This window comes from Monodelphis domestica, chromosome 6, assembly GCF_027887165.1.
Source record: "Monodelphis domestica isolate mMonDom1 chromosome 6, mMonDom1.pri, whole genome shotgun sequence".
NCBI classification, from domain to species: domain Eukaryota; kingdom Metazoa; phylum Chordata; class Mammalia; order Didelphimorphia; family Didelphidae; genus Monodelphis; species Monodelphis domestica.
In genome coordinates, this window is record NC_077232.1 from 218,058,630 (window position 1) to 218,085,595 (window position 26,966).

The window sequence follows — 26,966 nt, forward strand, 5'->3', positions numbered from 1 at the left end:
TATCATCCTTATCCAGATGACTTAGATCTATATCTCAAACTCCAGTCTCTCTCCTGAACTCCAGTCCTACATTACCATATGTCTATTGGGCATTTTCAACAGGAAGGACACCCTTGGGCTTCATCATCCTATTTCTACTTAAAAGTGCTACCACCCATCTTCTTTCTTATTATCCAGGTTTCTATCCTCATAATCATTCTCAATTCCTCACTCTCACCTGACTTTCACTCATATCCCCAATTAGTTACCCAGCAATGTCTCTTGTATATTTTCTTTTGACATAATATGGTCAACACCAATACTTTATGCCCATAATATTCCTTCTCAACTTCTGAAATAGTTTCCCCTTATCTTTTCCTCCTAATAATAGTTTGGCAACTAGATGGCACAGTGGATAGAGTACTGGGTTTTGAGTAAGGAATGCCAGAGTTCAAAACTTTCCTCAGATGATATTACTACTTACTGTTCTACCCCCCCCCCCCCCCACAACCCAGTGTTGTTGTGAAGATCAAATGAGATAACTAATGCACTAAGTACAGTGCCTGGCACATTATAGGCCCACTATTGAATTATTGTTATTTATCACCTCTAATTACTTGTCCAGGCATAAAACCTATTACTCTAATTTATGTATTTAATGCTCCAAATTAGTCTACTTACTGCTCTCATATGAGAGTCACTCTAATTTTTCCCTACACAGATTGTCCCCTAGAAAGTACTCTGTCTTCACCTCTGCCCCAAAGAATCACTAGTTTTGTCAAAGCTCAGTTCAGTTTCCAGCTTCTACATAACCACTCAAAACTGCCTTGTGTTTTGGATTTACTCTTATGTATACATGTTACACCTAATAGAATTTAAATTCTTTGTCAACAGTGTTTGGATTTGTCTTTGTATTTTTAGTACCCAACACATGATAGAGTATTAATAATTCTCATTGATTGGTTTATCCTTATTCATCAGGTTGTTATAAGTATTAAGGAATATAGAACTAGGAGGAAGAAAATCAATCATTTATCAAGACATGTTCTCTTCCTTTTCACTGGAATAATCTCACAAATTTTAGTACCATACCTTTTTATATTCATTGATTTTTTTTTTTGCAGTGCCACCTTTATTATAGAGATACACTTATTATTTCTCTTTTAAAAAAATATCCTTTTCATGTCACTCTCAAATAAAATTATCCTGATAAATAGAATTCATCAGATAAATGATCTGGGCTGGAAAACATTCAACATTTGAGAAGTGAATGAATTCTCAAAAATTATTTGCACTAAGTCAAATGAAAGGAAAAAACAAAATTAGTGTTGACACCTGAAAATATTTGTGCATATATTGGTTCATAATTTTAAAAAAATATCAGAAACAATAAATATATTTAATTTGTCTTTTTGTAAGGAATGAATTTGACTAAGGGATTAAATGTTAAATTAGCTTTGTTTTTATCCAAGCCTACTTCTGAAGCACTTGTACTAAACACTATTGACTACTTTTTGTCCTTGTTAATGTGAAATTATAAACAATCAATTACCAATAAGCATCTACTATATGCCAGGCACTGTGCTACATTATTTGCTGAGGGGACAGAGATGAAAATGAATCAGAATGTAAGCTCTTTAAGGGAAGGGCCTATCATAGGAATTAACATAAACATACTCAAGTATACAAAAAGATGCTCTCAAATGCACAAATGGATCTAAGATCTCATTGAGTTGGATGCCCCTTTAAAAATCAGAACCCCACTCTGCCTAACCACATGGTATATGTTCCCATAAATTTATAATAGGCAGCTCACTCAAAGGCTTAGAGACATTCCTCAGTTTCTTCTGACCCTATAAGGATACCAGCAGCATGCCTCTCTCCTCTGACACCCATTTTCTTTTCCTATGATAAACTTATCTTTTACTCCTATCCTTCAAAGAACTTCTATGATTTTATATTATAGCCTGTTTATGTCCAGTAGGTCCTTCTCCCTAGACAGCACCAAGTGCAGAGAGTGCTGGGCCTGGAGTAAGGAAGAGTTGAGATCAAACCCAGCCTTTGACTCTTATTAGCTGTGTGACCCTGGGGCAAGTCACTTAATCTGTTTGCCTTAGTTTTTTAATCTGTAAAATAAGGATAATAATAGCACCTGCTACACAGAGTTGTGAAGATCAAATAAAACAGTAAAGTGTTTAGCACAGTCCCTGGCACACATTATAACATGTATATAACATATTATAACATACATATAACCTGTGTTGTATAAATATTAGCTATTGTTATTATTTTATTCATTTCTTATTCCTTATAGATAACTATAGCCAACATTTCTCAGTTTATACAATCAATAGTCCTTACAGAAAACTGGCATTAAAAAGCTATGGGGAGAGTCTAAAAGGGCCTTCAGTATGTAAATACATGCCAAGTAGAAAGAGATAGAAGCAAAAAAACCCAAAGATTTAAAATATAAACTTATTTGCAAAAGAGGTAAGGAAGGCCTCCTAGTACATGGTAGCACTCAAGTTCAGGGTTGGAGGAATTGAGGGAATCTAAAAAGGCAGAAGTGAAAAAAAGAATGTATTTCAGGTTTAAAGGCCTTCTGCACGGGAGATGGCATATTGAGGGTAAAGAACAGCAAAAAAAACCAATCTGTTGATAACACAGGGTTTGTGAAGGGAAGGAATGTATAAGAAGCTAGAGGGGTTGAAGTCACATTGCAAAGAGCTCTAAATGCCAAACAGGGATTTTTACTGGATCCTAAAGGCAATGGATAGCTACTGGAGCCTCCTGAGCTAGAAAGTGATATGAATCACATCTCTTTTTAGGAATATAATTGAGACAATTTGGGAGAGGGGAAAGAGTTGAAACAGGAAGATCATTTAGGGACTATGACAATAACGCAGGTGAAAAGTGAGAGTTTTTAAGTGGTGCCCATATAAAGGAGAACAGGAGACAGAAAAAAGAAGCATTGTGGATGTAGAACTAACAAGAGACTAAGGAGGGAGGGCTGGAAATGTATATTATACACTTAAAAATACACATACATATATTCAAATGAGTCCCATATGTCTGTGTGTTAGTATGGGAATAATCATCATAGAGAAAACAATCAAACCTATGAAGGTCATAAGGTCACAAAGAAAGGCACAGATAGAAACTTGGGATAAACTTACAATTAAGAGGATAGGGTATAGATGATGATCAGACAAGAGACATTAAAGAAGTGGTCAGATAGGAAGAGAAACAAGAATCATCAATGTCATGAAAACCCAGTAAAGGGAAAGTGGATGAGAGCTTCAACTATAGGAAAAAAGTCATTAAGGAATAAAGACAGAGCAAAGATCCTTTGATATGGCATTTAGGCAATGTTAAACTGATGCAGAATGAAGAAGAATCATGAAAACTATAGACCCGATTACAGAAATATCAATGGAATGATTACCCATAAGAAGAAAGTGAACACTAATTCTAACGACTAAATTCATCTTCAAAAGAAGAGGTGACAAAAATATACCTCTTTGCTTCTCCCCACTCTCAGATGTTAGGGATGGGCTTTGGGTGAGGAACATTGACTTATATTGCCAAACTGAGTTGATGTGTGGTCTGATTTTACCTTCCATCCTTTTTGTTATTCTTGGTTACAAGGTTTGCCTTACTGTGGAGTCAGAAATGGAAGTGATTTTCAAAAAGGATATCAATAAAAAAGAGAGATGAGCAATGACTTTAAAGAGAGTAGTTTCAGTTGAGTGATCAAGTTAGAAATCAAACTTATGAGTGTAGAAGCGAAAGGAGGATAAATGGAAAGAACAAAGTGTTTTTTTTTTTTTAACCCTTACCTTCTGTCTTACTATGTATTGGTTCCAAGGCAGAAGAGCAGCATGGGCTAGGCAATGGGGGTTAAGGGATTTGTCCAGGGTCACACAGCTGGGAAGTGTATGAGGCCAGATTGGAACCTAGGATTACCCATCTCTAGGCCTGGCTCTCAATCCACTGAGCAACCCAGCTGCCCCCAAGAACAAAGTTTTTTCTCTAAGTATTTGATTCTGAAAAGGAAGAGGGGATGGGATAGTGTGAGTGGGTAGAAAATTTGAGTAACAGTTTATTTTTAAAAAGGATAAGGAAGAAAAGTATTTTTGTAAGGAGAGAAGATGTTGGTACCTAGGGAAAGACTAAAAATTAGAGAAGGGATGATTATCATACAATTGAGAGAGGATCAGATCAAATGTATACATAGAAGGATTGCCCTTGGTGAAGAAAAAGGTCATTTACAGACTAAAGGAAGAAAGAATAAGGAATTATGTCAATTCTCAGGTACAGAATAAGGCAATGGGGGTTAAGTGACTTGCCCAGGGTCACACAGCTGGGAAGTGTCTGAGTCCAGATTTGAACCCAGGACCTCCCATCTCTGGGCCTGGCTTTCAATCCACTGAGCCACTCAGCTGACCCCTGGTAACTAGTTTTTGAGTAAAGTGTGAAATAAAACGCTCTGCTAAAAGGATGGCAAGTGGGTGGTTAGGGAATGTTTGATAGGGGAAGGTAAAAATTACAACTGATAATGGGGAGCGAAACAGAATTAATTAGGAAAAAGTAAAAAAATGTCCTGGCTGAATGAGAACCCAACTGAGATCAGATAAATCTGTAGTGAACTCATTCTGGTTACAAGATGACTTCAAGTGCTATAGAAGTGAGCAGGGCATTTGACTGACATAACCAACCTTTAGAAATTTATTTAAAAAATCATAGTTTTATTCTAGAATGTTTACTCTTAACATAGGTCATAAAATTTTAGAACTGGGGGAACTTCAGAAATTTTCTAGTGCAGCATCTTAATTTATAATTTTTATCCTTTTTTTGTAAAAGAAGGCTAATTTTGTTCTTATTGTAGTTGGGAAAGGTACCAGAGTAGTATTGAGAAGCAAGTCCTCTTGGAGTTAGAAAATCTTTCACGGGTTCATACCTGACCTCTGAAACATAGTGGCTATGTTGATTCAGGAAATCATTTAACTTATCTCAGTGTCCCCAGGCAATTATCTAAGACCACGAACTGCATAGTAGATGCCAATATGGATAGGTATTTGAGAGTTTACTGTATTCCCAAAACAATTGTGTGAAAAGTACTATGATAAGAGATGGAGAAAAGATAGCAAAAATGTAGATTAAGTTTATCATCAATTTTATAGTCTACCTGATTACTTCAAAATTTTCCCCAAATTTCTGTGATACTCTGGAGGCCTTATCATTTTATATAGTCTGTGCTGATGTATATCACAATATATCTGGGCCTTCTTATTCTTTTTCACATATTCCCATAAAATCTAGGTAGTGGATCTATCCAACCTACTACTGGTGTCCTCTCTGCTCCTTTAGTATCTTGAGGGTCAATGTAAAACTTAGGTTATCTATTTGTTTTTAATCTCCAACAATAGCTGATATTTAATGGCCCAAGTCACTAGATTAAAATAAATTACTTTGAAAAGTATCATATATTATAGGAACCTAGTTTTAGAAGAATAGTACTTTATTCCTTAAATTGTACACCATGCTACCTGTTCCCCAAAATGCTTTGTTCTTCATTTTCAGTGGAATGCATCGGGGTGGATTAAGTGGACAAAAAAAGCAGTGTTTTCGCACAGAGAGGTGTGCAGTGATAAGGGAAAATGGAAGAAAGATAGAAACAGCAGTTGTGATTGGCAAAGGTGTGTTAAAAATTCAGACTAAAGAATTTTTTAGGCAGTATATTATGCCCATATACATATGTCATATTACATATATCAGGAATGATAAAATACACCTCTATGCACAAGGGATCTTACTCTGTTCTATCTCCTCTAGCAGACTGCCCCTCTATTACCTCTACTCCTTCACTTCCCTTTACTCTTCCTGTTTATTGGTTGTTTCCCTACTTTCTACAAACATGTTAAGTCTCCCCCTCTTCAAAATTCTCTACTTGATCCAACCATCCCCACTTTCATTCCATATTTCTCCTCTTTTTAATGACTAAACTTCTGGAGAAGGCCATTGTACAGAAGTGCTCCCAGTTCCTTTCCTCTCATTTCCTTCTTAACTCTACAGTCCATCTTCTGACCTCATCATTCAACCAAAACTGTTATTTTTAAGTAACCAACAACCTAAGTGTCAAACCTTTTCTCAGTACTCAGTCTTCTTGGCCTCTCTGTAGCCTTTATCATCACTCTTCTCCTTGACACCTTCTTCTCTTTAGGTTTTGCTCTCTCCTCATTTTCCTCTTACCTATCTGACCACTTCTCAATCTCTGCTGGATCTTTGTCTGGGTCATGCCACTAGCCATGGGTGTCTCATAAGGCTCTGTCCTGGACCTCTACTCTCCTTCCCCTACACTATTTCAGTTAGTGATCTCAAGAATTCCCAAGGATTCAATTGTGTCTTTGCCCAGTCCTAACATCTCTCCTGCTCTCCAGTCTCACATCTCCAGCTACCTACTGGGCACCTCAAACTGAATGTCCAGTAGAAATCTTAAACTCAACATGACCAAAAACTGAACTCGTTATCTTTTCCCTAAACTCCTCTCTCTCATCCCCTTTGAAATTTACTTATTATCTCTCACCCACCATATTCAACCCAGTGCCAAAGCCTGAACTTTAATTCTCAAAATGTCTCTTACATAAGCCCTTTTCTCTCCTCTGATACTGCTACCACTTAATCAGTTCATCCCTGGGACTATTGCAAGGCTCTGCTGAATGGTTTCCCTGATACAAGTCTAGTCCTTCTCCACATGACTGTCAAAGTACTCTTCTTAAAGTGCAAGTCTGACTATATTACTCCTATCCTCTTCTCAATAAATTCCAATGGCTCCATATCATATTCTAGGACTAAATATAAAATATTTTGTGTGTCATTCAAAGCCTTTTCAAACCCGGCCCCTCTCTTTCCCTTTCTAGTCACCTTATACATTATGCCCCTCTATTATCCTCCTACACCAACACACTCTGCAATCTAGTGACCCTGGCTTCCCCTACTATTCCTTGAACAAGATACTCATCTTCTGATTCCAGGCATTTTAAATGGCTCCATCACTACCCCTACCTTCCTAAATTTCTTCAAGTCTCAGATAAAAGTCTTCTTTTTATAGGAAGTCTTTCTTAATTCTTCTTAATGCTAGTGCCTTCCCTCTATTAATTATTTCCAATTTACTCTGCTTATGCATAGTTTTACATGTTTTCTCCCCAATTAAATTGTGAGTTCCTTGAGAGCAGGGATTGTCTTTTACCTTTACATTTCCAATGCTTATCCTAGTACTTAGCACATATTAGGTACTTAATAAATAAATATGTATTGAATGGTGCTAAGTGGGAAAGATACAATTTGCCAAATGCAAATGAAGATATCTTTGAAATGTATTCAGTTAAAAACATTAGGGTTGAACACCCTAGAACTCTTCATATATTTGTATGGCTTTGCAAATAAGTACACAACACGAAAAAGAAAGAAAAATAAAAACTTCATGCCAACATTTTAGGTTTTAGTAAAACTGGAAAAAATCATATCAGAAAGGTTTAAGCAAATTTGCCTTTCTGACTCTCATATGAAACCCAAACCTATTAACAGGGTCATTAAACTAAGATTACTCTTATTCTAGAAGGTATGGGCTAAAGACTGTGCAATTTTTACTCCCTTGTAGATGAATAAGACTAATTTTCAGAAAAGGTTAACAAAAAGAATCATATTGTTTGGCCTTCATTAATGTAATGAGACTCTTAACTTCTGAATTATCAGATAAATTATTTTGACTGTAGAACCAAAAGAGAAACTTCCTTTGGGGTCCCAGTGTGGTCCTAATATGACCTGCCCATGTTCACTAAATGGCTATGAAGTTTTGATTGAATTCATGTGGTATTAAGGGTATGTTGTTATAGATCAAACTTGAGCAGCCTTCTCTGACTTCAACATTACCACTTAACAGTCAATTTAAACTATCACTTATATTACACATACTTAAATAATTCTTTATTTAATTAGCCCATCAGTCTAAAAACATAAGGGAAGGAATTAGATAAACAATAAGGCATTCTATCTGCCTTGAATGCTCCGCCATTATAAGGGAAAATAAAGGCTAATCAGTTCATCATGGATATTCAGAAAGAATCAACTGTCTTTAAAAGAAAAAGCAGAGAAGTAAAAACAGTTTTCCAACTTTTAAGTCCAGAAATAAACGAACACATATATGAATGCATGTGTAGACACACACATATTAGAATACACATTTCATTGCTAAAATGTTGACCATCAAGTGATGAACATGTTAGAGTACAAATCAAAGGTTACAATCTGTTATCAGTGAAGTGAGGATTACTTATAAAATCATGGATCTTTTGAAGTATTGAAAGTATGAACACACATGTATGGTCATTATATATAAACTATACATAGTATTCTACAGCAATCATTTATCTATTTTCTTAGGGTAAAAAACAGAAGCATTTCTTCCATAATTTTGTTTTATATTGAAACATGAATCAATCAATCAATCAATATTTTTTAAGCATCTACTGTGTGCCAGACACTGGCTAAGCTCTGTATCAAAAAAGATTCTATATCAGGAATAATACTTAAAAGAATGAGTATAAAACAATTAAACTGAGATTTTGATAACAGATATGTTCTTATATTTTTTTCTGACCATGAGCTTATTAGCAGTTTCTACTCTGATAAAAATGTAACTTTTGGAAATATAACTGCATTACATATGACTACTTCTTTTTCCATTCTAACCATGTGAGGACAATTAAGTCATAATATTAGATACATTTTTACATAGTAGAGCCCACTTGCAAAAAAAAGACAAATTGAAGAAAATATAATAATTGTATTGAAAACCCCCCCAAATATCATGAAAATAAGATAATAAGCTTCAAGGTAATCTTTTTTCATGTGTTCCCATTCAGGTTTACTTCATAAATTAATTTAATAAAGTAGATAAAACTTATTTTATAGAGAAAAAAGGAAGAAAATGTTAAAATCAAACCATGTTCACTATCCATTTTCAGACAGTTCATTATTAATACCATTGGTTATGGATTGCTGTGGCATGGAAATGTTGTATATACTAAATGAAGCAAAAAGAATAAATCAGACTGGTAGATAAATGAAATTGCTTTTATCTATTATAACACTGCCAATGGTATAAACATGACAAAAGCAGTCTTTTCATGCATGGGGGATATAGGCTAAACATATAGTTGTAGTTGTCAGCACATTCCTTTACTAGAATGTGATCATCTGCCACAAAGTACACAAGCTCATGCACGTGAGTTCACAATGCCATGCATAAACAACAGCGTGCTAGATACTCCTACCACAAAGTGTGTAGATGCTCTCCCCCACCCCGTGAGCCACCGCCAGCTCTGGAGCTGTTGCTGTGGAGTTTGGTTACCCCTTTTCCAAGACATGAACGGTGGGTGTCCTTTGGAGAATCTTGTTCCCTGTGGCCGTAAGTATTCTTATTTTTATATTTAAATCATGTTGCTACCAAAATGTAAAGTACATAGCTGGAAAGTTTGGAGAAGTAGACTTTTGTAAAAGTGGAATATTATTAGACATTTTATCCCAAGTTCCTGTGATAAACACCATCAATGGAGGGTAATTTTATGTCCATGGCTTTAGATGGATGCAATTATTGGATGAGAATTTTCCCAATGGGAATAGTCTCCATGAGGCACAACTTGATTTCTAGCTCTTGATGGACTTGGTGATATTCTTATGAATGACCAGATTAACATATGAATCCATTTAATTTGGTTTTGCATAATGTATTGTTTAATACATCTTTATTAAAGAGGAAATCTTCATTTATGTGATTTTGACTTGTGAAACACAATTGAATTTAGATATATTATATTTACCAATAGAAGTGCAATGTAATATATGAAATGACTAAGATTCTTCCTTTCCTAACTAACTACACTAAATATAATTTGGTATTTAGTACGATGACAGTTAAATTAATGATGTCCATAGAGTCAGAGTGAGAATTTTAGAAGTGAAAGAGGTCTTGAGTGATCATGTATTCTAGCCCAGTACCCAGAAGTAGGATTATATGGTCATTTAGGGAATAAATCATTTTTGGATGCTCTGTGAAGCACTTAAATTTAGATAAGTTGAAAAAATTAAAATACAGCCAACTCTCAACAATAATGGGGGGCAGGATGTATAAGTAAAATCCAGATATTCTCTCAAAAATCTCATGCTAATAAATTTCATTCTCCTCTAAACCTTGTATTAGAGCTACTAGTGGGAAGTAAAAAGAACTCAATTTTATGTTCTCTGTGATCTCCAAAAAATCTAGTTGAAGTGCTAACAAATGTTATTTGGGACTAGGGTGTGTACAAATTATAAAATGCAGGAGGAGTTAAATTTTTAATTAAGATTTTCCATATCAATCTGATTTATAAGGGATTGTCTATCTTTAAACAAGTTTTGAGGGAAAATGATGGTTCCTATTTACATAGCTCTTGGAGGTTTTCAAATTGCTTTCCTTATAACAACTCTGGTAAGGAGACATGATCATTTATTTTGCAGATTAGGAAAATGAAGTTGAGAAAGGTTAAGCAAACTGCCCTATGGTTCATAGGTCACAGCTACAGAAAATGAAGGAACAGAACTTGAACTCTGGTCTTCAGATTCCCAATCCAGTCTTCTCTAGTGTACCAGACTAATATTCAAAGGAAGACAGAGAAAAACCTGGATTATACAGCTTAAAAAAAAAAAGGTATCAATAGCAAAGTGATGGTCACTTACCACATCAGTTATCATTGCTACATCAGCTTTTCCTCTTTTGAATGTTTACTATTCAAGTTCTCAGCAAGTTAAATTTGCTTAGTCTGTAAGATTTACAGTTGTAGGGCTTGGGGATGACAGTTTTATTTAATGTAAACATAAACAATGATGACCTGGTATGTGATAAACAGAAGACTGGGACTTGGAGAGTTATGTTCTCTGTCAGACAATTAAAATAAAATTCAGTACCTATCTCTGCGCCTCTGTCCTCCTTTACTAAAATGGAGGTAATAATGACAGTACTTAACTACTTCACAGAACTGATGCATCAGATTGAAAGAGATAATAGATTTTACATGGCTTTGCAAATATAATTTGTAATAACAATAATTAGCTTATTAGTGGAAAAAATATATCCTATAATCACAAAAAGCCCTTGGTGATTTAGAAAATGCAGCTGAATATAATGATGCTCCTTGCACTTAATGGGTATGCCATAGTACAAAATTATAACAGAATATAATTAATATTAATTAGCATTAGCTATATACAGTAATGCATTAGCTTGCATTGAAGATCACATACTTATTGTTATCACAAGTGTATAAAGGAAATTTAGAGTCTTGCCTAACACCAAAGCAAAAACAACAAATCTAAACTGCAAAAGTCAGCAAAAGAGACTTTTATATAGTGAAGGGAAAAGTAAAATAGTCTATGGTAACTAAGCAGTTTTAAGTCCCAATGCATATTTAAAGATTGATCATTTTGCTTCTAAATAAGGGTCAGATTATAAGGAGATTCTAATAGGCAGCTGAATTGATTTCAAATGTATAAAGACTATATAGTTTATGACTCTCTTACTCCTTAAATTTTTACATATACAGTAGAACTCTTAAAATCTGTGTAATAGGGAGGGCCAGCACTAATAAGCCAACTTTAAAGGTAGTTATATCAGAAAAACAACATCTAGGATATCCTAGTGGCATATCTGAAACTTTTGATAACTGCTGTCAGGGAGTTTTATTGTTTTATAATATTTGTCATATAGGTAGTAAAAAGTTCTTCCTATTAAAAAAAACATGGGAAAATTTTTCTTTTGAACAGAATATTCTTTTAGAATTTACTTGACTTGTTTCTATATTTTCATATGTCATTTTTCTTGAAGGCTTTTAGGATAAATTATTTTTAATAGAGTAAAAGAAAAAAAACACATTGTACAACTTCATGTTCCAAACTAAAAAAATTAGGAAGTTTACTATATCTTTAGAAGACATTCTGAAGTCTAGTAAATAACTCTTCAGTATCTTTAAACAAAGAAGAGTCTGATAGTGAAAAGATGAAGAAAATGTAAACAATTTAGTCAGCTTATTTTTACACAGGAAACATTCTGGTATGGAAAACAGATATTAGGGTTCCATAATTTGCAAAGATCTAATAAAGAAATTAAAGTTCTAAAACATATTATATGGACTTTCTAAACTTTTTTTGAGTTTTACACCAATAAAAACAGGGAAAATTAAGAGTATATGTTTTATAACTGGATGATTTTCTTTATATATTATTTGGAAAAAGAAAACTAGATGATAAAGCCATTATTCAAGAAAGTCACATAACGGAAATTACTAGTATATTCTATTGATATAGTTAGATAGTTAACAGCAATATTTTGAGTTATGAGTTTAGATATGTCATTTAGTACCTCCTAAATAAAAGCAATTCCTTCATTAATAAAATGATAGAATAAAGTAGTTTATTTTATTAACAATAAGAGTTTGTGAATATACCCTTTGATCACATTAGGGACATTTTATGTTCTTTAATTATAATTTTTCAACTTGAAAAGCTAATATATTACATACTTGATATATGAAGATTATCATACAAAGCATGTGTGAACTAAATTGCATATATGATGTGAAAGAGTAAGAAAAACTGGCCATGTTTATAAGGCAATAACTTCATATTTTGGTTTCCTAATGTTTAAAAAGGCCATTTTCAATTATTTGTAATTTTATCTGTAAGTTTATTATACTGGAATGCTTATACATGCAGCAGCAAAGAAGTAATAAAATTACAACTCTTACTAAAATTCAAGTTCTTCGCTTACCTCATCTGGGTTGGCGTTAAAGGTGAGGCTGCCTTCATCCAGCTGCATATACAATCTTCGGAAGGAAAAGCCTAGAGGTGGGTTCTTATTGTATATGGAACAGTGACCCCAAGTGGATTTGCACAACCTATAAAAATGAAAATAAATCAAGCACAGGAAAAAGATTGCAATTTAAACTTTTATATGACAAAGTATAAATATATATATTATAAATTTAATTTAGATATGTTAGTTTATCAAAAGCTTAAAGTTTTACATCTTGAATTTTAAAAAATATTGTTCCAGAGAATTTTATATAGAGGCCTTGAGTTTAGTAATACTGCAGTATTAAACTTTCTCAGGGAAAAAAAAATGTAGCCAATAAACATGTAAACTGAATATAATCAGAAATACTGTCTAGGTAACAATTTGAATTTGTTCCTTCCTTTACCTAGTAAAATAATGTAATGAGCAATGATGAGTATATTGTTTTAATAATTAAAAAAAACATTTTGGATATTTATCACCTAGAGAAAAAATTATTAAAGTTTTCCAAAAAAGTTTAAGCCAACATTAGCTATATTTTCTCCTTAGAAATATATATTAAGATGCTATTTTATAAAGCTAAAAACATATTTAACATGAAAAATGTTTTTGAACTATGCAGGAGGGAACAGAATTTTAATTATTAATGGAAAAGATGTAATTTCCACACAAGAAATTAAGATATGGCCAAGAGAATAGAGACCAACCAGGATGATATCTAGTGCTATGCACACTGTGGTTAAGATACATTTGATAAAACATTCGCCATAAAAGCATATTTTAAGGGACTAATTTATGAACCCATTTGTATAAGGTTCTTCAATTTGTTATATTACATTGTCTGTAAAGAACATATACTCAAGTTTCTCTAAATCTCATGTCTTCTTCCTACCTTAACCTTTCTTGTCATATAACTGAAGTACAAAGAAATAAAAAATAAAAGTATGACAGCCAGCATAAATTTTTAAATATAATTTAAAGTAGAATGTTCTCATATATATTTCTTTTTAATTTCCCTTATTTTTAAAACCTCAAAATACAATTTTTGATCCCCACACCACAATTATATTATCCTACTTTGTCTGATCACTTTTGCGGATCTGTTAAAAATATAGAAATTCTCAATATGTGTGTATACTTATTCATTTATATTGTTTCAAGTTTTATTCAAATACGATATATATGTAAAGCACTTGTAAACAGTCACTTTCAATCATGTCTGACTCTTGCTGATCCCATTTGAGGTTTTCTTGGCAAAGATACAGTTAATTTTATAGAAGAGGAAACTGAGGCTAACAGGTTAAGTGACTTGCCCAGGGTCACACATCTATCACACAGGTAGTAAGTGTCTGAGGATATATTTGAAGTCAGGAAGATGACTCCAGGACCAGTCTTCTATCTACTGTGCTACCTAGCTGCCTAAATAATTAGGCATATAAAATATAAATGTTAGCTATTATTATTAGTATAACTGAAAATGCTCTAATCCTATTCCAATGCCTCACTGTGACATGGAAGGTGACCATGAATTCCTCAATGCTCTATCAACGAGCACAGATGGTAATAGGTGCTTCTGAGCTGGAAAGGCTTTGATTATAGGCACTACTGTTCAAAGATGTATTTGAGCCTGTGTGATAAAGAGGCTCTTTATTACTAGGGGCTTGGTCACTATCTCTCAAACCCCCAACCCTATTAAAACATGGATTTTATCAGCATTTAAGGATAAAATTATTTAAGTTAATACAAAATTTTAAACACATTTTATTAAGGGTCAGTTATGGTAAAAAGCATAATAAAGACAGATGGTTTAAAAAAAACAAAAAGAAAAATACTCTCTTATACCCAGAGAACTTATTTTCTATTGGATTAAGTACACCCAAAAGTTAATATGAGTATTCTATGAAACACATATACTCTAAGAACCATAACCAAAAGATATTTAAGTCTTCATATTAATAATGAAAACAACCAACTTACTATTTAGGGGAAAACATGTAAAATAAAACTATCTTTGATAAATGATAATGAGTTATGAAAGCTCAGGTTTAAGCCTCAAATGAGCAAGAAGTATTAGTTAAGAAATGAAGTTTGAAATCAAAATAAAGTTCAAATAACCAAATAATTCTTGCAAAAATATCAGAATAAATAAACTAGTATTAGTAAACTTTAGTTTCAATTTCTCTATATATACACTCCAAATTACTTCAATTTCATAACAGTATTTTAAATTTACTTAAAATCTTAAAACATCTAATGAGAAAAATGTTTTATTATGAAACTCTTCACTTTTAATAGTTATTCTGATGGCTTAAAAAGTTTGGATAACTAAGAATTAGAGCTTTCATCTGCTCCTACACTTTTTAAATTATCTAACTTATGTACCTTCTATAAAACAAGGTATTAACATGAAGAAAATATTAATCATATTATTTACTGAGAGACCACATTTATATTTTCAGAGACATATATTGTGCTGATGCTCTATATCTGGGATAAAAGAGCTCAAGTAGTCATGGCATAGGCTAACAAATTTCTAATGAAATGACTTCTTTTACTCTAAAAAATGTTTCTAAAAGCTTTCAAGAAAAATTATATTTTCAAAATTAAGAAAGAAGAATGTGTGAAAATCTAGTTTTTTAGTGTTCCAAAAAAATCAGTCCTTGACATAGTCACTGTAAATGTATAATGACCATGAGGATGCCTTGCTTTCAATTTGAGTAGTCAATATAAGTGGCAAAATGTTCTTTTCAATAATAAGTTTAATTTATGGTATGGTTTTGCCAGCTTTCCCTGGCATACAGTTTACATTTTAACTTCTATGTAAGTGTTGGTCTATTATATCCAATTCTCAAATATTGAGGAGCTGTTGTGTCCAGGCCTTTTGCTTTTCCCTTTCTGTCAGATAATATTTGGTCACTTCATTGCTCGTTAGCACTTACCAGTAGGTGGTCAGAGGTAAATAAGAAGCAGATGAAACCTCCAGCTGGTCAGTTTTGCTGTGTTAGCAGCCCTGATAAAAGGCCTGGTTGAGATGGTGCTTGCAACTAATGTCTAAAATATGGTTTTTGGGTTATCCATAGATTTCCATTATCTATGGTTATCCTTTACTACTGAGACATTTTGTGTTTGTTATAAACTTGCTCAGTAATTCCCATATTCATTTGTGGAAAACATAATAAACAAAATTGGAAACAAATAAAAGAAAAATATGCCCATAATTTCAGACACTATTCAATGTGAAATGTGCTGAAAGATCACTGTTTTTAGTATGGATTAAATTTAGAAAGTAGAACAGTAATTTATACTTACTCCTTCTGATCAGATTTTGAGCAATAAGTAAAAGTTCTTTCCTTTGTACTATTGTTTTTCCAAATGTTAAATATGATCAGACTTACACAAATAAAATAATATAAAATGTATACATTAATTCATCAGCCAAAGTCAAATAGAAGTTTTCATCATATGAACCTTTTACTTTAAAAAGAATACTGAATTATGATTCAAATGTAATAATTTTAAAACTATGTACTGTTGAGTTTATATTAACTAAGCTTTGCCAAGGGAAGGCTGGCCTAGTGGGGGAAAGAGGGTAATATTCAGACATGAATGTGATGTAGAACCCAAAAGGTATCAATTAAACTTTTTGGAAAGCCTCAAAACCAAAACCAAAACCAAACAAACTCAAAAAAACTTACCCTTGCCAGAGAAGCTCATCATTAGCAAGGTCCTGCCAAACACATGAAGCCAGGCAGAGATCAGTTGCATTCAGGTATGACAAAATGGTAAAACTTAGTTCAGGAGGCAGCATTTCCAAATTAATGAATCCTTCCTGTTCTTTAGATTTCCTTGTTTTCAAAAGATGATATATGTCAATGCCTCCTTGGGCCTGTTTGCGATGGTTTGCATTAGAAATACCACCAGCAGTCATTCTTCTACTCTGTTCTCTAGTGAGGTAGCCTTGCTCACTATAGCTTTCCTGTTGAAGTTGCTGGTTTCTAGCCACTCTCCACAGCCCTTGACCCATCTGCGAGCCTGTGAAATTCAGAAAAGGAGCAGGGCAACAAAATGAGGAAAAGAAATGAAAATTGGTATATGCCTCTTCCACTGAATTAACTGATATAGGTAATATTCCACAATTGCTTGGTTAGAACATAAACTTCCTAATGAATATAAGCTAAAAGTGGAATGGCATTGCTTGCAAGGCTAGCTGGGACACAGGACAAGGGCAAAACTGGGACAAATAAAGTTGTAGAAAAGTTTACTTTGACCATCACCTCTCTCCCAGATTGCTAACAAACTGCTTTAAAAATACACAGTTGACAGAGTCATTTTTCACAAGGCAAGATTTAAGTTAGCGATGGCCTTAGGACTCTCACAAATTACTATTATGTGGACTTACGGGCCGGTATTAAGCAAGAGTTCTGATCACTGCATAAGACTTTAGCTAAAAAGGCTCTAGACCCAGCTTTTTATCACAAGGAAACCTAAATTAAGCTCCCTATTTTTACCAAAATCCCAGATGTGTAACAGCTGTGTAACTGGCTTTTATTTTGTTAATTCTTGCCAGTTACACATGTTGTAGACTGTAATAAAATGTAACATAGGCCCTGAAGTCCAATTCAGCAGTCTTATAAATTAGACACCTTGATCTCAATGATAAATATTTCAGTAATAACTTGTTTTTCTAAAAGGGACAATTAGAGTTTAGGCAGAACAAAATGGATCAATCACACTTAAAATACAATAACCTACTCTGTCCAAGGAAATGTTTTAGAAGACAAATGGTTTCTTTTTTTTTTCAAACTTTTGTCAGTGAGGAAATAGGAAAAATTGTAAGTTATGATAGCTTTTTACAACAATGAACATTTTCATGATATCTTCCTCTTCAAGGGGAAAACAAAACAAAATACTATTCTGACTAATCCTGCCTCAAAAACGTAACTAGTTGTACGGCATTGGGTAAATCACTTAATTTCTCTGGGCTCATTTCTTGACCAGTAAAATGAAACAGAATGTCAGGTTCTTTCTAGCTTTAAATCTATGATCCTATAAACTGTCAAATGACATATTGCATAGGGCATAAAGGTATGCAAAATTATAAAGATAAAATCTTTTAAAATTAAGAACCAAGTAGGATAGTCAAAATAGCCAAATTTTAGGCATATTCTTAACTATAAGTATAGTTTAGAAAAATAAGGACAAAACAAATAAACAAGCAAAAAAACACAGCCCTCCCCCCCCCCCCAAAAAAAAGAAGAGAAGCTAGGATGTTAAGAGAAATTTGAAAGCAAAGATCAGAATCTAGAAGAAAACTATCAAGTCTAAATAGTATTTTAGGGGTGAGAAAAGAAAAGGACTCATTAATCTGTAAGTTTTTTGAGTTTCTGAGTGCTGCTTCCAAAAGACATATTTAGTGATAAAACACTAAGGTGTGTCGAACAAAAATCAGTCAAAGAAGAAGTGAACAATTATAATAATTATATATATAAAATACAACACATATACAACATAATTAGTGTAGCTAACATTTATATAGTGCTTACCATATCCCAGCCACTTTGCTAAGCATTTTCACTTTAAAATTATCTTATTTCATCTTCATACCAACAAACCTGGAAGGTAGGTTATTATTCTCATTTTACAGATGAGGAAACTGAGGTAAGTACCACTTAAGTGAGTTGCCCAGGGTTACAGGGCTAGTAAGTATCTGATGCTAAATTTGAATAAGGCCTTCCTGATTTGAGGCCGAGGCTACCTGGCTGAATTTTAATAGCAAAAATGTAAACATTCTCAAAATTGTTCAAGGGACTTTGGTAATGTGTTTCAGGATAATGGCAAATCACAGATGATCTTTTTCCTCACCAAAGTGCCTGGTACATAGTAGACGCATAATAATTATTGACTGATTAACTATCTCTTCCCTTTTTTTTTCTGGTAAACACAACAATTATTATTTTAAAATGCTAATCTAGTTGCTAAATTGGTCTAAAACCATAGGAATTAAAAAAAATCTATAAATTACAAGAAATATTAAAATTTACTAGATGCTATATATCATTTGAAATTTGTTATTAAACATTTTTAGTAAAATGTTCAAAATCACTCTTTTTAATTCAAAGATAATTTTATTTTCTCAATTACATGTAATAATAATTTTCAACATGTTTTCCAAAATTATAAAATACAAACCATTTCTTTCCTTTCGTTTCCTCTCCCCACTTGGTGATGGTAAGCAATCTTCCAAATCACTCTTGTTTAGAGAAATGCAAATTAAAACAACTCTGTAGTACCACTTCACACCTATCAAATTGGCCAATATGCCAGTAATGGAAAGTGATAAATGTTGGAGGGGATGTGGCAAAATTGGGACACTAATGCATTGTTGGAGTAGTTGTGAATGCATCCAACCATTCTGGAGAGCAATTTGGAACTATGCCCAAAAGGCTATAAAGCAGCGTATATCTTTTGGTTCTAGGTCTGTCTCATAGAGTTAAAAAAAAAAAAAGAACCTATTTGTACAAAAATATTTATGGTGGCCTTTTTTTTTGTGGTGGCAAAGAATTGGAAATTAGGGAGATGTCCATCAATTTGAGAATGGTTGAACAAATTGTGGTATATGATGGAGATGGAATACTATTGTATTGTAACAAATGATGAACAAGAAAATTTCAAAAAGAACTGGAAAGACCTACATGAACTGATGCAGAATGAAATAATCAGAACCAGGAGAACATTGTATACAGTAAGCAATATTATATAATGATCAGCTGGTGAAAGGCTTAGCTACTCTCAGTACTACAATGATCCAGGACAATTCTGAAGGATTTTTGACAAAGAATGTCAAAACCTCCAGAGAAAGAAGTATTGCAATGGGATTGAAGATCAAAGCCAAATATTTTTTTACTTTAGTTTATTTGGGTTTTGGTTTTATAGGACTATTCTCTTACAAAAACGAATACTATGGAACTGTTCTGCATAATAAATCTAGATTTTAGAAAGGAAGAAAGGGAAGAACTCATTTGTCAAACCCTTTCCCAGGAGAACTGAGTGGCATTTCATTCTAGCCTAAATTTTGCTAATTTCTGTGATTTTTTTTTTCTATCTCATATCACTTGTATAAAAACTGGCACTCTCTAGGGATGGTCCTATTATTGATTGTATTGCAAGTAACCTTTTCTTCCAAATACATGCTTTTACTATATTGTTTTCTAAACTTAAAAACAGATGTTGAAAGACATTTCTGAAAAGATATTTTAAAATTGACAAATAGCTAGAACTAACACAGTCAAATAAGTATAAAGTACAATAAGTTATAGTAGAAAGAACAATATAGGGGGCAGCTGGGTAGCTCAGTAGATTGAGAGCCAGGCCTAGAGATGGAAGGTCCTAGGTTCAAATTTGACCTCAGACACTTCCCAGCTGTGTGACCTTAGGCAAGTCACTTAACCTCCATTACCTATTAAAAAAGAAAAGAAAAAAATGAAAGAACAATATGGACTAGAAGACCCAAGAACCTATTTGTTTATCTGGCTACTAACTAGCTTGTAGTGATCCAATTGTGTGATCTTAGGCACATCATTTACATGCTCTGAGGTTTTGTTTTGTTTTCTCTTTTGTGGCAGGAAACTATCTGATTACAGGATATATAGAATCAATTCTAGCTCTAACATTCCTCCAGAGAGAAAGGTTATTTAACACCATAAAATCCAAGAGTTGAGGATTATTCCTATTCTCTGTCTTTATTAGGGCACATAGTTGAGAGCAAGTTATTTTCTGAATAGACTGCAATGTAACATCTTTAATCATTCATTAAAGGGCAGAGTATATTGTACATATATGTGTGACATTTTGTGGTATAAATCTAAACAACTTGAAAATGAGGTAAAATGAATTCCCAAATAGTTTATATATTTAAACATGACTTTAACCCATAACAGAAATTTTAAAGAATAATTCTCTTCAGCAGTATATTAACTTAACAATCTGCTGGTAGTAGTATTTTGGCCATGTTTTTTATTGAAAATCAATCAGTGTTTTTTTAAAACTTAAAAGGCTATGGATCCAATAAGTTATTGGCCTACCTGACTTGGGTCCTTGCCACAAAATTTTAGAAACTGCTGGGTGCCTTTTCTGGCATGTAGATGAAAGGATATTTGTAGACCCAGTTTATAAATTTGCTTTGTACAAAACCTTTCTTCTCAGGAATTCCATACAAGGTAAGCTGGTTAAAATGTCCATTTGCGAGTAAATGAACCTTTACAGTCAAATTTACTCTCTACAGAATCCATAAATATACTAACAATATGGCTTATTTATACTCAGGAAATAAGTTTCCCAGAAGAATTTGTATCATAGTCATTTTTTTTTCTTCAAGAATTGTGAAAATAGGAAGCAATATAGTAAAATCTCAATTTAGAATTGTTAGGGAATAAGTTATTCAAAGCAAGCACAAACCAGTTAAATTTTAACCATTAAAAAATGCAATCTTTCTAACCTGTCCCACATATTCTATTTTCTTAAACATTATATATAACATAGCTACATCCCCTCACTGGGGGCATCGCCTCCTTTGAGCTCTGCTAATACTTGGTACCTTTTCTCAGATACTCATTTTCAATTTGTATTATAATTATTGCTACAAATATTTTATCTCCTTGATGGAAGACTTTTTTTGCATTCCCACAGTGTTTATTATAAAGTTTATTAATAATCACTTGGAGTAAAGAAATAAAAATGAAATAGAAGTAAAAAAACCTAATTATTTAATAAAATTAAGACCATCTGTGAACAATAGTCTCCTGGCTCTCACCTCATGCCACCTCCACCAAACCCGATTACAGGAAGAGTGGGAGAGGAAGGGCTACAACAAACTTATATCCTCCCTACATCAGCACATAATGTGAGAAGGAAAGTGGGATGCTGGGAACTGAAGTCCTGGGGAGCCAGTTCTAATTATACAACCCCCCCTGTGATTCCCATGGAAAATGAGCATGTAGAAATCTCCCAAATTTACATGTCTAGTTTCCCCATGGAATCAGTATACATAACCAATTTATATCTCTAAAGATCTATAACTAGAGGCACATACAATATTGTACTTTCTAAGGGGAAATTACAATAATTTGGGGATAAGAAGGAAATAAAAGAGAACAAAACTAATGATTGCTAGGCACTTTGACAAAAAGCCAATTAGAGGGCAGTCCTCTTTGGTATATTAAAAATAAATGCAATCAATCCTCCATAGTTCAATTTCACTATATCCCAAAGTTCATTCTGGATTTTTTGGTGCAGTGTGAGGTTTCTGCAGGCATCTCCATGGTACCTTCTCCAAATAGTTCACTTTCTTGATTAGGGGTGGCAGCAAGTTTCTTATCCTAAAATTACTCTCAAACAAGAAAAATTGTATAAATGTGTAATTATATTCCAATTATACACTCAAATGGTCTTTATAGCATAGGCTTAAAGGTACTGAGGAATAATAGTATGAGGAATAAAGCTGTTTTGGCTATCCTTTTACAACATCTCAATACATCACTCTCTGACTCCCTAACACCTGCCCTACCAGGTTCCATTCCATATGAGTGCCCTAGGCCTAGGACTCTGAGGGCTACGAAAAAGCAACAGAACTAGTGAGATGCCCTTCAACCTGTAAAACTTTTACATTTTCTGATTCTGTTATGTGTGGCCAGCTTCTCCACTGTTAGCATATCTGGTGTTTATTGGCTTTGCCTGCTAGATGTCCTAATTTCTGTTTTCATTCCTCTACTTTTTTCTCTCCCCTCTCCCTCGCCCTGTGTTCTGTGTCCAATCAAAGCACACTAAGTAAAACATGAGTACTCTGCTTTTCTTAGTGGTTTTCACCTTAGCTTCTAGTTGCTCAATAGCTGCTGTTATCTCATTAAAGACTTTTTGGATTTACTTTTGGGTTTAAGTGTCTTAGTGATTCTGGTATTCTGATAAGCAAAGCTTTATTGTATTTTCATTTGAGGCACATAAAGGTTACTATAACTGTATAAACAGATGGGTAGCAAAGTCATCAAAACATGATTGAGTTGAACCATTTTTATTTCCCTTTGATCTACCCAAATTTGGTTATAAATTTAACATTCTCTTCACTAACCTTTCTGCCTTGTAGTTTCCTGTGACAGAAAAAAGAAACATTATCTCAAAATTATTTTTATTTCCTATTTTTTCACATCCCCCACCCCTTCACCCAGCAGCCCAATGGGAGCACAGGGGGGTAAGGTGGGTAGCTCACAGGTGGCAGCTCTGGAGGGAAGCAGAGCACTTGGGCCACTCCCCCCCCCTTCTCTATACTTTCTGAGTACATTCCTCACTTCATCCACCCCTCTGTCCAGCAGTGACTGGGAGAGCTTTCTCCCTCTCTTGTGTGGGATAAAGGGGGGGCAGGAAGTGCCAAGGACTCGGTGGGGGAAGGGGCATGGTACACAGTATGGTGGAGGAAGACATGGCATTTGGTCTGGGGATAGGACCCAGCACTCTATCTCTAAAAGGTTTGCCATCACTGTCCTATTGTTTTGATATCATTTCTTGTTTTTAAAACACTGCATACCTATACTGTGTAGTCATGCAAGAAGGAATATGAAATGTCAAAGTGAGAATAAAAAAGTCTTGATGATATTTAGATTTGTATTTGGTTGGTATAAATGTGTATATACATTTAACCCTTCAATCAAATTTAGATTCTTCTACCTCCATCTTGGCTTCCTTGCTTTAATCCACTATAATATGAATTAAATTCCTTGTTACTCTATCTATTTTCTTGTTAAACTAAATATATTTCTAACTGACCTTTTCTTATACTACTCATTCTAATAGAACTAAGATGTATCCTTACTCTACAGAAGCAATCCTCAAATTTCATATTCCTAATCTAGTATTTGATTAACTGCATTATATAAAACTACTTCTGTACAGTAAAGATGTAAAGTAATTAGAATTTCTGCTATTTAAAGGAAGAATGGGCTAAGATTTATTTACCTTTGTAACATAAAAAATTCATATAATGGAAAAAATAAAAAAATAGACTTTCATTACTTAAAAGAATAAACTACCTTCAAACACTTAAAAAGTGTAAATTTATAAACAATATGATTGCAAAGTAAGCAATTCACAGAACTCCCTAAGAAAGGATATGTAAATTAGAAATTATTATCTAGTTATTAAAGCAAGATCATTCAACACCCGAGTAACCTCATTACCAGACTTGTATTAGTTATCTCACAGACCTTAGTTAAATGCCAAAGAAGATAATTGGCTATTTGAAATTGCTTGAGGAGCTAAAAGCTTTACCAGCCATGAAATAACCTCCCCACAAAAACCAAAGTGACCCAAGTTCCATCAATAGAGTAATTTCTTGGTTTATATATTATTCTTATTACTATGGTATTTTTCCAAAATGCAAACATTCCAAATACCAAGACATCCATAGATACAAGGGAAAAAGAGCAGTAAAATGGTAGAAATATTTAGACAAAGTTAGGTAAGGTGCAAAGAGGATAAATCTACACTACTTCCCAATTTTGCTTTTTATTATTCATGATACTATTTGTATTTGAGAGTAAAAAGCCTGATTTTCTTTTAAAAGCCTATAATTCAACTTGAATCCAAATTAATATACTTTTACAGTTGTCTATATTAATGTTTAAAGCAATTGATGTTATAAGCTTAAACATAATTTCCTACTCTTAAATGCATCAGTTGGTTAAGCATAAAATAGCCTAACACTACCTTTTTCAACTGATTGGTCTGACACTCAAGTGGTCTAGACATCATTGGTACAAATGAAAGATGGCAGGATACCAGAACTACAATTCCTGTTATGTCACTTAGAGAAGTCTTTCATTTCTCTTGGGCTAAAAAACGAAAGCACTTGTCTAGTAGGTGTTCTTAGCCTTTTTTTTTTTGATATGAATCCCCTGGAAACCTCATGAATCTCTTCCAAAGAAGATCAGTTATAATGAAAGACAGTTATCAAATATTAAAAGTTCAAGGACTTCATCTGGCTTGAAGAAAGGCTAAAGCAGAAAGAACTTGGGATCAAAAACTGATATGACTATGTTAATTATCATCTGTAGCATCTTCAGTTTCTGCTTTAGCTTCTAGGATTGATGTAAAAACTCAGTAAGATTGAGCATTTCTGATGTTTATTTTCTTGGGTACTTAAAAGATTTAAGTTAATTATTTAGCAATTATTTATCAATTCCTGGGAATCCTGAAGAACTATATATTGTACTTATAGGACAAATACTTTTATCCTAATTATATGCCAGTCATATCTTTAGGACTTAAATACATACACATACATATATATGCAGTATAGAATATATACACACATATATACACATACAGAAACATACATACTATATATATTTAAATTTCACATGCTATGATGTGCTTTAATTCGATTTAAGTAAAAGGTCCACTTTGAAAACTATAAAACTTCCTGAGATTAGAACTTGGTGCAGGAAATCAAACTATATAAAATGAGAACTGGAAGAAACCTTGGATGTCATCTAGTCCAACCCCTACTAATACCTAATGCATGAATTCCTTCTATGACATCCCTGATAAGTCACATAGCAGCCTCTACTTTACAATCTCCTTGCCCAAATAGCCAAATCTACTTTTGGATGGCTCTAAATTATGAGGAATTCTTGTAAACATGTAAACAACATGTAAAAAATGTAAACAAATTTTCCTTCTTGTTAATATCTACCTATAAGTGCCTAAGCAGAAAAAGTTAACTCTTTTCAACATGGTAATCTTTCAAATACTTGAAGATCAATATTCATTTCTTTCTAAGCCTTTTCCTTAATAAATAAGGTGGAAGTATGAACTGGTGGAAGGACTGCTAAATATAAACTAATAAATACAAAGTACCTAATATTAAAATCTAAAGAGAAAGTCTAAGTCTAAAGTCCTCTGAAGAATCACAGCCGTCATGACTTGAGTACCAGTATCTACCTATCCTTAAATAAGTTACAATACTATTTTATGTTTTTAAAATAATAGAGCCATTCAAATAACTGCAGTTAAATAAATGCAACAATATAATGTATTATAGATATTTCATGAGAGAAATTCTAGTTAAGTTTGATCTAGGTCCAAAAATAAGAGAATTAAATTTATATAATGTGTCTTTTTTTGGATCAAAAAAAAAAAAAGATTAATTCAAACACAAATAACATCATAGAAAGTACTGTAATACTTACATAAGTAGAAGTTGAGATATGTAAACTGATGCAAAATAAAGTGACTTGCTTCAGATGATACCGTGAGTCAACAGAAGCAGCAAAAGACCTCATTACTCCAACCATCAAACTCAATACTTCCCTCCCAATATATTGTCGAAAGGATGCAGCTTTTGTTTATTAGGAAGACAAAATTTTAAAAAACAATCACAATTTGAATCTTGAATCTAAAAGTTTACATAAAAACTTAAGCATATAGCATTTAATTGAACTATACAGTTTTAGAGCAGGAAGAACATGCATCTAGTCCAACTTCCTCATTTTACAGATGAGGAAGCTAAATGACTTGCTCATGTCAACTAATTTAGTGGCATATTTAGGACTAGAATCTAGTTCTCCTGGCTCTTAAGGTAGGACAAATTCTATTATACTGGACTGCTTTTGCAGTGTTACAGAAAGACAAAATTAATTTATCCTCAAATTAAATAATATTTTAATAATATTTTATAGTTTAATAATAGACTAGATGGTATTAAATCATAAGTTATGACAACCTGACATATTGCATTGTTTAAAGTAATGAAAAAAATTCAAGTTTTTAGTGTTCTTTAATAAACTAGTTACTAACGTAATATAAAATATTAGAACAAAATTTTACTTAAAATTATTTTTCATTCAGTGTACTTGTTCTAAAAATTATTTTCTGGAATAACAGTATCAGCTAAAAATGAAAAAAATATATGTTATTACATGATCAAACTGAATTTTGCTTTAAAACTATAAGAAATATTACTTATTCAAACATTATTTATTTGAAAATTGTTTTGATGTGAGTCTAAAAACTTTACTGTAAAAGAGAAAAATTAAACCTGAAAACATTATACTTT

The 26,966-nt window shown here is 33.1% G+C and overlaps 1 protein-coding gene across 5 annotated transcripts in view; it reads right to left on the reverse strand.

The window, feature by feature from the left end:
* The window catches only part of FBXO8 (F-box protein 8), a 53,893-nt gene that overhangs the window by 22,603 nt on the left and 4,324 nt on the right, over positions 1-26,966 (reverse strand). For 2 of the 5 annotated variants that reach the window (XM_007496099.3, XM_007496098.3), the window contains exons 2-6: positions 26,101-26,249; positions 22,986-23,004; positions 16,561-16,897; positions 12,842-12,968; positions 9,315-9,440 (exon numbers count right to left, since the gene is read on the reverse strand). In XM_007496099.3, the coding sequence (XP_007496161.1) occupies positions 9,315-9,440; positions 12,842-12,968; positions 16,561-16,897; positions 22,986-23,004; positions 26,101-26,205 (714 nt within the window). In that variant the 5' untranslated portion in view covers positions 26,206-26,249. The remainder of the gene's footprint in view (positions 1-9,314; positions 9,441-12,841; positions 12,969-16,560; positions 16,898-22,985; positions 23,005-26,100; positions 26,250-26,966) is intronic. The other 3 variants (XM_016423120.2, XM_056802929.1, XM_007496102.3) reach the window with 3 other exon arrangements.